At 44.6% G+C, this 13,892-nt stretch overlaps 1 protein-coding gene across 1 annotated transcript in view; it reads left to right on the plus strand.

The window, feature by feature from the left end:
- Nucleotides 1-13,892, plus strand: part of ARHGEF26 (Rho guanine nucleotide exchange factor 26) — a 113,829-nt gene that overhangs the window by 66,171 nt on the left and 33,766 nt on the right. Inside the window, exons 6-9 of the mRNA XM_004598087.3 lie at nucleotides 4,705-4,857; nucleotides 6,398-6,527; nucleotides 8,546-8,620; nucleotides 12,043-12,132. Coding sequence (XP_004598144.2) covers nucleotides 4,705-4,857; nucleotides 6,398-6,527; nucleotides 8,546-8,620; nucleotides 12,043-12,132 — 448 coding nt within the window. The remainder of the gene's footprint in view (nucleotides 1-4,704; nucleotides 4,858-6,397; nucleotides 6,528-8,545; nucleotides 8,621-12,042; nucleotides 12,133-13,892) is intronic.

Below are 13,892 nucleotides of genomic sequence, written 5' to 3' on the forward strand. Positions count from 1 at the left end.
GTTATTCTGGGGGAAAATTGAAGAGCTGAAATACATATTTCCATGAAAAAGTTTTCTGCCAGAAAACTCACTTAAATTTCATCCAGGGAACCACCATGCTTTTACTTTTGCTTCAGATTTGGTTTGAATCACCAGCATTCTTGGTTCCTAAAATAATATCTCTTTCTTCAGAAATTCTTTCTTGAGATTTTCAAAGCTCTACTCCTTTAGTGAGTAATTGGCCAAAAGAGCCGATCGCTAATGTAACCTAGAAAGCTGTAGGTTATGTCGTGGTTATGCCGTGTCCCAATGACAGTGGCTTGATCTATGTTGTATTAAAGTAGCAATAATGAACAAATCCATCAGTGTTTTGCTTTTTTTCTTGCCATTTGGCAAACTTACCACGGTCGTAAGTGAAATTTTTCCTTTTCATTACCAAAAGCCAAGTTACTGTTGTTTTTGGCTATGTAGTGGCCTTCCTGCAGGTTGTTAACAGTTAGCTAAAGACAAGAAACTAAGAAGGATCTGCCTGAGACATTTACTGCTGAGCCCACCTTTGTGGTTTGGATGCTGAGAGTGCAGCGATGCAGAGAAGATCGGTGGGACCCCTTGCGAGGGTCTCATGCAAATCCCTGTAGCATTCCGTACTTTTTAAAGCAAGAGACAGGTGTCCTTTCCAGAAAAAAGTTGATTTGCTATCAGATGTTTAAAATTTGTGATATAAAAAAGACATTCAGCATTAAATGAAAACAAGTTAGCTATGAACTCACCGTGACTTTGTTTGAATAACAGCTGCACTTCTAGTTCCTCTGAATTCTCACAGATGGGTGTTTTCAACTTCCATTAGACACGTCCAAGGCAGCGTTAGGCTGCTTCCTCCCTGCTCCTCTCTCCGCTCTGAATTCATGGTCCTCAGTAATGGTTTCATAACCCATCTGTTGCCCAGGTGGACACACCGCCTGGAAAGCCCCGCATTTCCCTTGACTTTGTGTCTAGTGAATTTCTTGAGCCTCCTCATTGTTACCTCCTGTTGTTACCCTAATGTGTAACCTGTCTTGTTGACTTGCTTCTGCCAGGCTTTGGTGTCACCTGCCCACGTGAGCCTTGGGACTGGCCTGTTTGCCATCTGCCTGTTCGGCTTGCCGTCCATCCTTCCTCTGCCCTAACAGAGACAGGCTTTGGTGTCCACACCTCTGATGGGTTTCCATTGTTAGAGGTGAAGGCCAAGTTCCCCAACACACAGTGAGACCTTGGCAATCTGGCTGCAACCCACTGTCCAGTCTTCGTTGTCTGCCCCTGTTCTCCTGTGCCCTCACTAAACCCTGCCAGCTATCCTGTGCCCACGCTGCTGGTTCTGCTGCCTGTGTCACATGGTGCCTCGCTGATGGCCTGATGACCCAGCCTGTGCTTAACCCCCCCGTGACTGGCACGCCCTCTGCAGTGTCCTGACTCACTCCCTCCGTTGTTTTTACTTAGCAGACTGCTGGCACTGTAGGTGCAGGGTTTTTGCTTCACAAATTTTTGAGCTCTATGGATGGTGACTGAGGGTCCCACAATTCAGTTATGTACTGACACAACCTACCAGTATTTAGCATTGGACTCCAAAAAGGTTTTCATTTTTTTGTAAGATTTATTTCCTTTTATTGGAATGGCAGATATACAGAGAGGAGGAGAGGCAGAGAGGAAGATCTTCTGTGTGCTGACTCACTCCCCAAGTGGCCTCAATGGCCGAAGCTGCGCTGATCTAAAGCCAGGAGCCAGGAGACTCCTCCAGATCTCCCATATGGGTACAGGGTCCCCAGGCTTTGTACCATCCTCGACTGCTTTCCCAGGACACAAGCAGGGAGCTGGATGGGAAGCTGGGCTGCCAGGATTAGAACCAACGCTCATGTTGGATCCCGATGCTTACAAGGCGAGGACTTTAGCAGTTAGGCTACTGCACTGGGCCCGGACTCCAAAAGTTGTAAGGACTTAATTTCACAATCCTACCTTATTTCAGATGCTAGTTGCAAGCAGTAAGGTTTCCAAGTCACCCACATGTCTCTCTTCCTTGGCTGCCAAATCAGGGAGTTTCGACATGCCACCCTGTAGGTTCACAGATTTCTGCTAAAATACCTTACAGCATCGTGTTACTTGCTTATACTAAAGGATGCAGCCTGGTAATGGACAACTGTAAACGCCTGTCCATAGCAGAGAGGCCAGTGAGGACAGGAGGACGCGGAACCTTGGCGCTGGCTCCGGGACTGCTGTCCCAGCACCTCACTGTTCCCCAAGCCTCTCTGCATCCAGAGGTTTCATTTATGAAAGGACTGGCCCTTGGTGACTGAGCACAATTCACAACCCTCTTCCCTCCCTGGGGGTGGCAGGTCAGGAGCTGAAACATGGAACAGTAACCATGGCCTGAGCTTTCCACTGACCCACCCTTCTGTTGAATCCACCAGGGCTGCCAGTCACTGCTTATCTTCTTAGCCTAAGAAAAAACTGTCTTGGGCCTAGTGCAGTAGCCTAGTGGTTAAAGTCTTCGCCTTGCATTCATTGGGATCCAACATGGGCACCAGTTCTAATCCCAGCAGCCCTGCTTCCCACCCAGCTCCCTGCTTGTGGCCTGGGAAAGCAGTTGAGGATGGTACAAAGCCTTGGGACCCTGCACCTGTGTGGAGACCTGGGGGTAGCTCCTGGCTCCTGGCTTTGGATCTGCGCAGCTTTGACTGTGGCAGCCACTTGGGGAGTGAGTCAGCGCACAGAAGATCTTCCTCTCTGCCTCTCCTCTTCTATATATCTGCCTTTCCAGTAAAAAAAAAATAAATAGATCTTTAAGAAGTAAAAAGAAAGAAAGAAAAAGCCGTGTTATCACTCTGGAGTTCCAGGGCCTTGGGAGCTGCGTTCAGGGACCAGCGATGAAGTCTTGAAGACTTGGTTTGTGCTCCTCCCCGGCTCTCTTACAGGTGCTGTGTTGTGACCGGCCCCTCGCCTTCCCCGGACCGCTCAGCTGGTCCTGCAGCTATGACTGGGGACAGGGAAGGGGCTGTTCCTTAGTCACCTTGGCTCTGCTGAACTAGTGGCCTCTCTGACAGTTCGCTTGGCTTCTCTTGCTGGTTCTTGGTACTGTGCTTTCGTTTCTGTTGGGATGGAGTCCACCTCTACGTGTATGCTGCAAAGACTTGGAAGCAGAAACTCCAGTACTTCTATGTGAGTGTTCAGTGCAGCATGATTCACAGTGACCAGAAAATGGAAGCTATCAAAGTGGCCGTCACCAGAGGAATGGGGCAGTGCTTGAACAGTGGCACTCTGTGTGTGTGTATCCATCCATCCACACACATACACACACATACATGCACACATACATACACATACATACACACATGCAACATACACACACACATACATACACACATACACACATACGCACATACACGCACACACATACACACATACACACATGTACACACATACATACATGCACACACATACATACATACACACATACACACATACATATACACATACATATACACATACATACATACACACATACACATGCATACACACATACACACACATACACACATACACACTCATACACACACATACATATACATATAGGAAAGATCTTCAAATAGTCCGTGGAAAAATGAAATTTTCACGTTTATTTTGGTGAAAAAGCTTGAAATCCCTGCAGTTTTTTGTGCTATTCATTTTCATGCACTTTGGAAGGCCTTTTATATACCATAATTTGCATGTGATGCTATACATACATACATGTAATACACACACGTGTGTATGTGAACAGATATGTACACAACACTAATCGACTAACTCTAAGTTGTCCTGGAGCCCATGTCTTCCAATGACAACTCAACTGACCATTCATATATACACTAATTGTGCTAACCCAAAATTGCAATCTAAAATAAATTGGGAAGACTTATAGATAGAATGCAGATTAATACATTTAAAGTGCTGTGTTTCTGTTTTGAGAGAAAGGACACACAGAATTAGGTACAAAACGAATCTGATTTGTTTTGTAAATGTTTGTTTAAATGTTTTGCTCATGTGCTTTTCAATACAATAAAATACATAAAATACAGTAAAATATACCTAGGGGCTTTCAGAAAAACAGTGATATTTGTATATTCTAAAAATGTACTTTAAAGCAGAAAAAAGTCCAGTGTTAATATCATCTTAAGCCAAACACTTGAAGAAGTTATGGTGTTGATATGGTAAATTAAAATTTAAAGTTTTCATAAATATGTAGATAAGTAAATATCTCAATTAATAAATAAATGTATTTGAGGGAGACAGGAGGTAGATGGAGAGCGACCTGGTCTCCTGGTTGACTTCCCAGTGGCCTGTAGTGCCCCACGCCGACCAGACCCAAGCCTGTCCTCCAAGCAGTGCCCTGTGGCGGGGGTCCTGCACTTGAGCCATTGGCACTGTTTTTCAGCCGCGTACCAGCAGGCAGCCAGGAGCGGGAACAGGGCTGGTACTTGTTCACACTCCAAGTGCTCTGATACGGAACACAGGGCTCCCGGTGCCCCACGGCTTAGCCGCTCACCTAGGTGCCTGTCTCTTCGGCTCTTCTGGAGCTGCTCCTGTGTGCTGTTGATGCTGTGGGTCCTGGCTAACACCATGACGTGAGGATAAGCTATTGTGTATTGAAGATAGGGAAAACGTGCAAATTCTTACCATTCCTTTATTTTTGTGTGTGTGTGTGTTCTTTTTCAGATTCTTCACAGAGTTGGAAGCAAGACATCAGAATAATATCTTCATAGATGACATCAGCGACATTGTGGAAAGACACACAGCTTCCACGTTCGACCCATACGTGAAATACTGCACAAATGAAGTGTACCAGCAGCGAACTCTGCAGAAGTTGCTGTAAGCAGCGTTCGATGCTACGGCTTTAATAGTCTAACCCAGTTTTAATTAGGCCACGTTGATTGAAATGAATTGATTTCGTAAACCGTATTCAGAAAATGTGCCCTTGTGGGCTGTTTCCAGGGTAGCAGTGCTGAAGAGGATTACATTTAGAGTTCATGTGTTTGAGTTAGGGAAGGAAAATTACCTTTTGAAATTTTGTCACCAAAGCTGTTATAAAATTATTGGTGACCAGATTCCAAGTACTTGAACCTGCTACTTCTCAAAGTGTGAATTTACAAGAAGCTGGAATATAGGGTCTGGGGCTGAGGCTTGAACCACTGCATCACGTACCCTCAGGGTGCCTCAGCGCTGTGCGGGATGGCCCTGGTTCGGTCCTTGAGCATTTAGAAGGAACCAGCAGCTAGCGCTGGCTCTCCGCCCCTCCCCCAAACTTTGCCATTCATGGCAGTGACAGTGGATTTGGAGCAGCCTCAAACCAGAACATCTTTTCCAAATAGGTTACTTTACAAGTGATAGTTACTGTTACTGCCCTGCTCCCTGCTTTTTTCCTCCAACCTGTGGGAGTTTGCTCTTCAGTCTCTCTTGGACCATTTCTCCCCATGGACAGAGCCAGTGGAATTGTGTGGGGTTCCCGGAGGAAGTGAGCAGGGAGACGCCAGCCAGCAGTGTTGGAATGAAGCGACTTCATCCCCAGATCTTTATGGGACCTTACGTTGTATAAGTGAGCTAGATCTTTATGGAAGTTTTCCTCTCAGTATTATGTGGCAAGTTAAAGCCCTTTTTAAGTTTTTTTTCTTACTGGAATCCCCAGCTGAACCTTCCTTAAAAGTTACATTGGTATTCTTTATGAAAGAATATAGGTTGAGGCACTTCATTACAGTAGCTAAACATGTCAGTATTATCGCTGTTGTCACATCAGTAGGAGAGGGCAAGAAACATTTTGGAAAAGGTTTTCTGCCTCAGAATGAGAACCTATAACAAAGGCCAGAGCCTCAGGGTTCAGTTCAGTCTGACATTTCTTTCTTAGGTCATTGTTTAGGTCTACAGAGAAGGTTCCAGAATGTTAGTTAATGGAGTATGTTTACGGATGATTAGATAGGAGATCTTGTATGTAACAAATTCATAATTGCTTTATTCACCGTTATGATAAAATTGCCTCTTCATTTGTCTGCTATTTACATCTAGAAATTTCTAACTCAGATTTTTATCTGTTGGTGTTGTTCTATGAAGTACACACTTTAAAGTTACCCTTGAATGTATAAGAGATCTTCAGAAATTTCATGGAAATTCATATTATGAAAAAAAAATGTACATGCATTTCAAACATTTTTGGCACCAAAGATTCTCTGAGTTCTGCTTTCCATGAACTTTTTTGGATCATCCTCAGAAAAAAACAAGCCATCTGTTTGCCTGTGTAACTGTGTTTGTTATTTTTTATTTTCATAGATTTAAAAATCATTGCTAAATCTGAACATATCAGTGTTTGTGATCCACTTGGAGCTGTGTTGAAGATTCCTTTTGTTTTGTTTTCCTGCAGAGCCACCAACCCCGCCTTTAAGGAGGTGTTGTCCAGGATCGAGGCCCACGAGGACTGCAGGAACCTGCCCATGATCTCCTTCCTGATCCTGCCCATGCAGAGGGTCACCCGCCTTCCCCTGCTCATGGATGTGAGAGCTGCTCGGCCGCCTTGGCCCTCTGTGCTGCTCGAAACCTCATTAGCCAGATTCTTCTCATTCCACTTAAATTGCTGTGTACCTCTTCTGTAAAGTTCCCTAAATAAGTGGAAAAGAGCTATTTGGTTGGAAAATTTTGATGTCTCCAGAAATTATCTTTAATTTAGGCTTATGTGGTCACTCTGAAAAAAATTTGATGACATTACACAGCTACTCAGCATTTTTTTCTTTTTTGAAATGGGAAAAATACTAGCTTCTTGCTGTCAGACGTCCTGGGCTCTGTACTGGACCAGGCAGTGAACAGGTGCCTGTGGGCAAGCCACTCTGTTTGGGCCTCAGTTTCCTCAGATCCCTCAGCCTCCTTCATCTGGGGTGATGCTCTGCCTCTTTCATTTTAGCGTGAGACTGTCCTCAACGCTGCAAGACGGCGTTGTGCATGCTGTGCTTCGTGCAGAGTGGGTTTGGGACACACAGCCTCCTTGTGGTAGGATAGACCAGGAAAACCAGTTTCGATTTAGCATACTGGCAGGTCCTGGTTGGAGAAATGAACAGGGACAGCTTGGTATGGGCTGCACAGCTCGGAAGGCCTGCAGCTCAGGACTAGCAGTCCTACCACCTGGTATGCTGGACCTGCAGCGGCTGTGGAACAGGACACCTATGGGAGAACAACAGAGTGGTCTGACACAAATCCCACGTGGCTAGTGGACCAAATAGCCTCCTCATGATCTAAAGACAGTAGATAGTGTATGTGTGTGTCGTTTCCTATGTGTGCATGTGTTTTGTTCTGGTATGTCGCAGTCAGCATAGTTTGAGAATCTTTTGTGTAGAGATGGTACTGCTTCCGAATATGACATTACAGTCTGGACGCCTGACTGCTGCTTATCAGCCCTTGCTCATTGCATGGAAGGCCAGTGGCCTTGCCTTCCACCATCACCTCATGTGTACTTGAGCATCTGGGCAGCTAAAACAATCTAAATGTACTAAAAAATACTGCATTTTCAGTTTGACTTCATTTAGACATTTCACTAATCTTTTCAATTGAGGTGAATGTTTGTAACAGTTCCAGTGGTCTCTAGGCTTTGAATAGTTTCGAAAGTTATACTGAATTCGATTTTATAATTAAAGATAAAGTTTCTCAGCATGAATATATCCAAAGAAAACCAGCAGCCTTTTCCTCTTGATCATTTTATCAATAACCTGTTGTCTAAAAACTAGCTAATTTAAATAATGACTCTAGTGATAATTAAAGTAACCTCTGTTCACTGAAGACCTGCTGTAGCTATGTACTCCTTTTAAAAGAAAAAAAAAAGATTTTATTTATATTTGAAAGGCAAATGTAGAGAGAAAAAGAGAAATAGGCAAATGTTCCATTGGCTAATTCAATCCCCAAATGTCCACGTGGGCTGGAGCTGAGCCGATCTGAAGCCAAGAGCCAGGATCTCATTCCAGGTCTCCCACATGAGCGCAGGGTCCCAAGGACTTGAGCCATTTTCCACTGCTTTCCAAGGTCATAAGCAGGGAACTGGATGGGAAGTGGAGCAGCCAGGGCACAAGTTAGTGCCTATATCAGCTGCCAACACTACAGGTGGAGGATTAGTCAGCTTGCTACAGCGTCAGCGCCATGCCAAGCACTTGTAAAGACTTTCTCTTGATTTTTTGCACCTTGCACGCTCTTTGTGATGCTGTTGACATTACGCTGATTGTACAAGTGAGGAAACTGAGTCTCACAAAGACAGCAGGATCGATGGCTTGCACGAGCTTAAACAGCTAGCAAGCAGCAGACCTTGGATTTCAAGACAGCTTCCCCTGCCTCTGAAGACTGTGCTGTCACTTGATCAATCTCTCGATTCATTTGTATTTCTTGTGTGTAAGGATCATTTCCTAGTATTTAAACAGAATTTCAGTCTCAACCTCCGGTTTGACATTGACTTTATTTTTCATGAGTCAATTTCGTTTGCTTTTGCATCACTACAGACAAAAAAAGTAATTTGTGTGATTTTACTTTCTTACAGACTATCTGTCAGAAGACATCGAAGGATTCTCCCAAGTATGAAGTGTGCAAAAGGGCTTTGAAGGCAGTGAGCAAGGTAACCGTGGAGCAGCTTGTCATACGGGACACGTGTCGCAACTCGAGGAGAGTGTGTCTGCATTTGTAGATTCTCGTGGTCATTTGCACAGCATTCTTTAGCTAGCTGAAAAACTATGCTGAGAAGGAGTTAGTAGTGTTCACTCTTCTACACAGTTTTTTTAAGGGCCTAAAGATGTCTCATTTGCTTTTGGTATCTGAATAGCTGTTTTTATATGTTTTCCTTCAACAAATATTTGTTGGGCATTGTCAGCTGCTGTGCCAGGCACAATGCCAGCCCCTGGAACCAGAGTGATGAATAAGACGTATGTGGTTATCACACACGTGGAATGTGCAGTCCAACAGAGAAGGCAGGTGTTAAAGTGCAGTAAAGCATGGTGAGTGACATGACTGGGAAGTCCAGAGTGAGACTTAAGCTTCGGCTGGAAACAAGAACCGGGGAAAGAGAATGTCTCAGCATGTGTAGAGAGCCAGGCACAGGTTTTCACATGACTTGAACCCAATGTAAGAGAGAATAGTGGGAAGCCCATTGTGTGGGACCTTATTATCCTTGTTAGGGAACTGGGGAATTTATTCTAAAATGAAATGGAACGAAAGTCACCAGGCTGACAATGGGAATGGAACCAACTGGGAGCCCAGTGAGGGAACAAACTGGTCACAGTGGGTTAAGCAAGAGATACCTTACACTGAGCTAATGGGAAGAGTGAAAGCGTGCCTGTGTTCATGTGCATGCTACTGCTCCATGGAAACAGTAGTAGGAATACTACATTTTACGCTGCGGCCATGGTTAGCTGTGGTCTAGGGAGAGTAGCTCGGGAGGGAGGTTTTACTCTAGCTATAGCAATGATACTTTAGATTTACATAGATATATTTAAGTGACTAACATGACAAATGTGCACGAAAGAAAGTTTAAATGAAGCAGAAAATAAAATGCATCCATCATTTTTATCACTCAAAGGGATCTATTGTCATTGCACTAAGTGTCCTTGTAGCTTCTGTCTCTGTGTTAGTGCCTGGAAAGTAGGTGTGTGTGGGACCTGTTTGATTTAGTGCTCTGAATTCTGAGTAGTACTGCATTGGACATCGCCATATAGAAGTGACTATGCTTGTTTGATTGGTTTCCCGGAAGCATGGCGTGGGAAAATTTTAAAGGCCAAAGTACCTTAGAGAAGGATTACATTCGTGCCTCCCCCCACATGCACCACCAGTTTTTGATGGTGCCTATCTTGCTATGTATTTCCCAGAATCAGGTGCACTAGTAATGTCTGTGAATTCAATAGACCAAAAATATTTTATTCTTGCTTTAATTTATGACTGTGTACTGTGGCATTGAGTGTGTCTTTCTGTTCAGGTAAAATGTCCAGTTGGGTGAGCAGAGTTCAATGCAGCTTCCGGAAATGCTGAAGGAAGCCCTGAGTTTCATACGCTGAGGCTGAGGTTCATGAAAACAGAACACGAATACCAGATTAGTGCCGGTTCCTTCACAATTGCCATTAAAACCGACTCCATTGATGGAATCATTGCTCCAGACATTTTGGAAACTGTCTTGCCAGCCCACTCTCTCTAGCACCTTCAGTTTGGTCAGGATTAACCTCGTGGCTGCATGCTACCATCTTCTCTGAGTAGATTTGAAATTTACAAGCTGAAGGAATCAGACAATATCCTAAACTTTATAAGTTCACCTTTCCCTTGTAATAGGAGAGTGGTAACTATTAAGAAATCATTCTTGTTTGGAGGGACTTAATCTAAAAGTGACTTGTTCTGAACATGTTTCCAGGTTTTAGGTGTTTCATTACGTTAGGTGTTGTGTGGGCCCTGGGTTTTAAAAGTTTGAACATTTCAGTTTCTACTCTCCAGTCTTAGCGAAGCAATGACAAAATCGAGTCCTGAAAGTGAAAATAGGAAATAGATATCCAGATATGAAGAAGTCAGTGGGATAGATCAGAGGCAGATGCCGGCAAGCTGAGGCACACAGACATGCAGAAGTGCAAAGGCCACACTGGACCACGCACTGGGCCAGATAGGGTGCAAGTTGGCACAGTGGGAGGTTCGGGATCCAGTTGCAAAGTTCTTGCCAAGACTTGATTGTGCAAGCCTTCTCAGGTTTTTAGCTGAGGAGTTTTGGCAATGAGATCTGAACTCATTCTTTAGGGCGAGTTACTCTTTAGGATACATAAGCAAGGTAGTGGTGATGGAAAAAATTCAGAAGCCAGTAATCCAGGTAGGGAAGTGATCTGAGCCTGAGTTTAGGAGAGACAGAGGAGCTGGAGAAAAAGGGAGGAAAGCCACAGAATTATGGAGTTTCCAACTGTTTGGTTTTATGGTGCCAATCAGGGGCAGAGATCTGTTGAGGGCCAAGTAAATGATTGCCATGGTTTGGAAATTAGTTTGAATGTCTCCAATATCCCCTGTATTAATGGCATTTTTTCTCAAGGCCTTATGTTAATGGTTAATGGATGAATGTAAGAAGTTAATGTTTAAGGACAAAACTATCCATTTATGGTGTCTGTGAGGGACTCTTGGGAAATGATCCGATCCAGTGACATTTCTGGGGTGAGGCCCTTACGATCTCATCCCCATAGCTGTGTAAGGAGAGGCCACACTGCCAGAGCGGAGGTGATCTTTACTTCCCTGCTTCCTGACTCACCACATGGGCCATTAAAAACAAATTTCCAGTCATTTTTCACAGTTGCAGTTGTCTTTATGGTGAGTGACCCTTCAACAGACTTTTTCCCCGCCAGATCCTCCAGTGCACAAGAAACTGGAGCTAGAACATTTGCTCTGATTCAATTGATGAACCAAGTGTGTACTAGGTACTTATTACAAGTGCATGACTGCATTGGCTTTCATGTATCTGAGTGTCCCTTAGCTTGGCCATTCTGAAGAATTGGGGGCTGGGCCCTTGGGTTTCTGCCAGGAGGCTTTTCTGTTCCCTATTGCCATATTGTGCACATAATGCCCTGCTTAGAATTGGCATGTGGTAGTCCGCCTCCGGCTGCTCTGATCTGGGTGCAAGCAGAGTGGTGTGTCCTGTCCTGAGGTTAGGTGAGTTCTTCCTTGGGTAAAGGCAAGAAGGGCAGAGGCAAGGAGTAGGGGTGGACAGAGCCGCCGCACACGTACTGTGCAGGAGGCAGAGGCAAGGAGTAGGTGTGGACAGAGACGCCACGCATGTACTGTGCAGGCGGCTATTCATGTGTGTCGCGGTAAGAGCCCACAGAGGATGTGTTTGTAAAAACGTCCAGGTCCTTTCCTACCCTTTGTCTTCACATCTCAACCACTACACTTCCGAGTACAATGCTCCAACTGGGTAAACTGTGAGCTCTTTAACTGTCAGAAGTGGGGCCTCCCGGGGCTAATTATTTCCTGTGGAGAGCTGCATTTGAGCATGGTCTCTTAACCTTCCCGATCATTCTCTATTCCCAGTTGGTCCGACTGTGCAATGAAGGCGCCCGGAAGATGGAAAGGACCGAGATGATGTACACAATTAACTCCCAGCTGGAATTCAAAATTAAGGTACCCTTATGTCTATGCTCATTGTTGTTACAAACTCTTAGAAGAAGAGAGTGGGGAGCTGTGTAAGGAAGGGCCATGCATTCGGAAGCTGGCAGAGGGAATAGCATATGCCGGAGGTCATTCCAAGTGACTTTTCTCCAGGCCAAGAAGTTGGGTGTTAACTTAGATAGACATGTCTCTCCTCTAAAACACCAAACATGGGGAAAAAAGATAAACTGTTTTTGTAGTTGAAAGATTTCCTCACTACTTCCAGAATGTCCCATGGAAGTGATACTCTGTGAGCTGGTCTGGGGTGTTCTTTTTTGTTTGTTTGTTAACGAATATAGATTATTAAATGACATATTTTTTAAAAGAATTATTTGTTTTTTGAAAGGCAGAGTTACAGAAAGAGATGGAGAGACAGAGAGAAAAACAGAGACACAGAGAACTTCTATTGGCTGATTCTCTCTGCACGGAGCTGCAAATCCAAAGCTGTGCCTGCCAGAGCCAGCAGCCCAGAGCTCTCCTGCTCTCTCTAGTGGGAGGCAGGCCCCGGCTGTTTGAGCCACTTGCTGCTGCTTTTCCCAGGCACCATGGCAGGGAGCTGGATCTGAAGCGGAGCAGAGAGCAGTGCAGCTGGCGCTCGCATGAGATGCACCCCTGGCTCCAGTGGGAAGATTCCTTCCAAGTGTGTGTTTCTCCCATAGCTACCTTTTGAATGTGTGTTGCCTGTCACTGTATGCCTGGCGCTGTTCCTCAGCAGATGACAGGATGAAAAGAAAAATTACAATTACAGAACATCTGAGTCATGGCTCGCTGCTGAGATCTTAACGGATGTGCGTGTTCATGACTGACCCTGTTTCACCTGGTGACATGGAAATGCAATGGAACACTGAAGGTGACTGGCCCTCATTTCTTTTTTTCTGATTAAAAGTGTTTCTAACTCATGCAGTGGGGCTTAGTCATCATCATGGCATGGCATTCTGCGGAGAACGGGCTTTCTGCTATGTCGCCTAGTTTGAGGGCAACAGATACAGAATTGCTACCCTGTTGCATCTTATAAGTAACAGAAGGGAGACCCAGAGAGTCACTCATGCAGTGACAATAAGGTCAGACCCAGGTGCCCTTGCTTAAATGTCAGCACAAACTTCTGTCTCAGCATCCTGCATATAATAATAATTGAGATTCATAGACTTGATCCACAACATGAAAGATGATGGTTAGTCCTGAAAGCAATATACATGTGTGTGCTCACATGCACTCATTTTATAGTTCTAGTGCCCTCAATGGACATCTATAGCCGTTTTAAAGCACAGCTTTCTCTTGACTGTTACAAAGAAGTACATTCCTGTTTCTCATTCATTTCCAATACTTTAGAAAGCATCATGTGGTGCTTTCTATGTTCTGAATTTAGAAATTTAGAAACTTCAGAATTCTGATAACAAAATTCGTTTTTATCTACTCTTTTTAAAATAAGAAATGAATGATTTCCGGGGCTGACATTGTGATGTAGTGGGTAAAGTCTCTAACTGTGACATCTCCATCTCACTGAGTTCAAGTCTCAGCTGTTCCACTTCCTGTCCCGCTCCTTGCTACTGGCCTAAGTCCTGGGGCCCTCACCCGTGTGGGAGACCAGCTGAAGCCCCTGGGTGCTGCACCCTGCCTGGCCCAGCCCTGCCACTGTGGTCGACAGCAAATGGACCAACGGATGTTCTCTTCCTCTCATCCTGTCCCTTTCTTCCTGCAAGTCCAGTTTCCAAATAAATAGATCTTTTCAAAAT

The sequence above is a fragment of the Ochotona princeps genome, chromosome 3 (assembly GCF_030435755.1).
Source record: "Ochotona princeps isolate mOchPri1 chromosome 3, mOchPri1.hap1, whole genome shotgun sequence".
Taxonomy (NCBI): Eukaryota; Metazoa; Chordata; class Mammalia; order Lagomorpha; family Ochotonidae; genus Ochotona; species Ochotona princeps.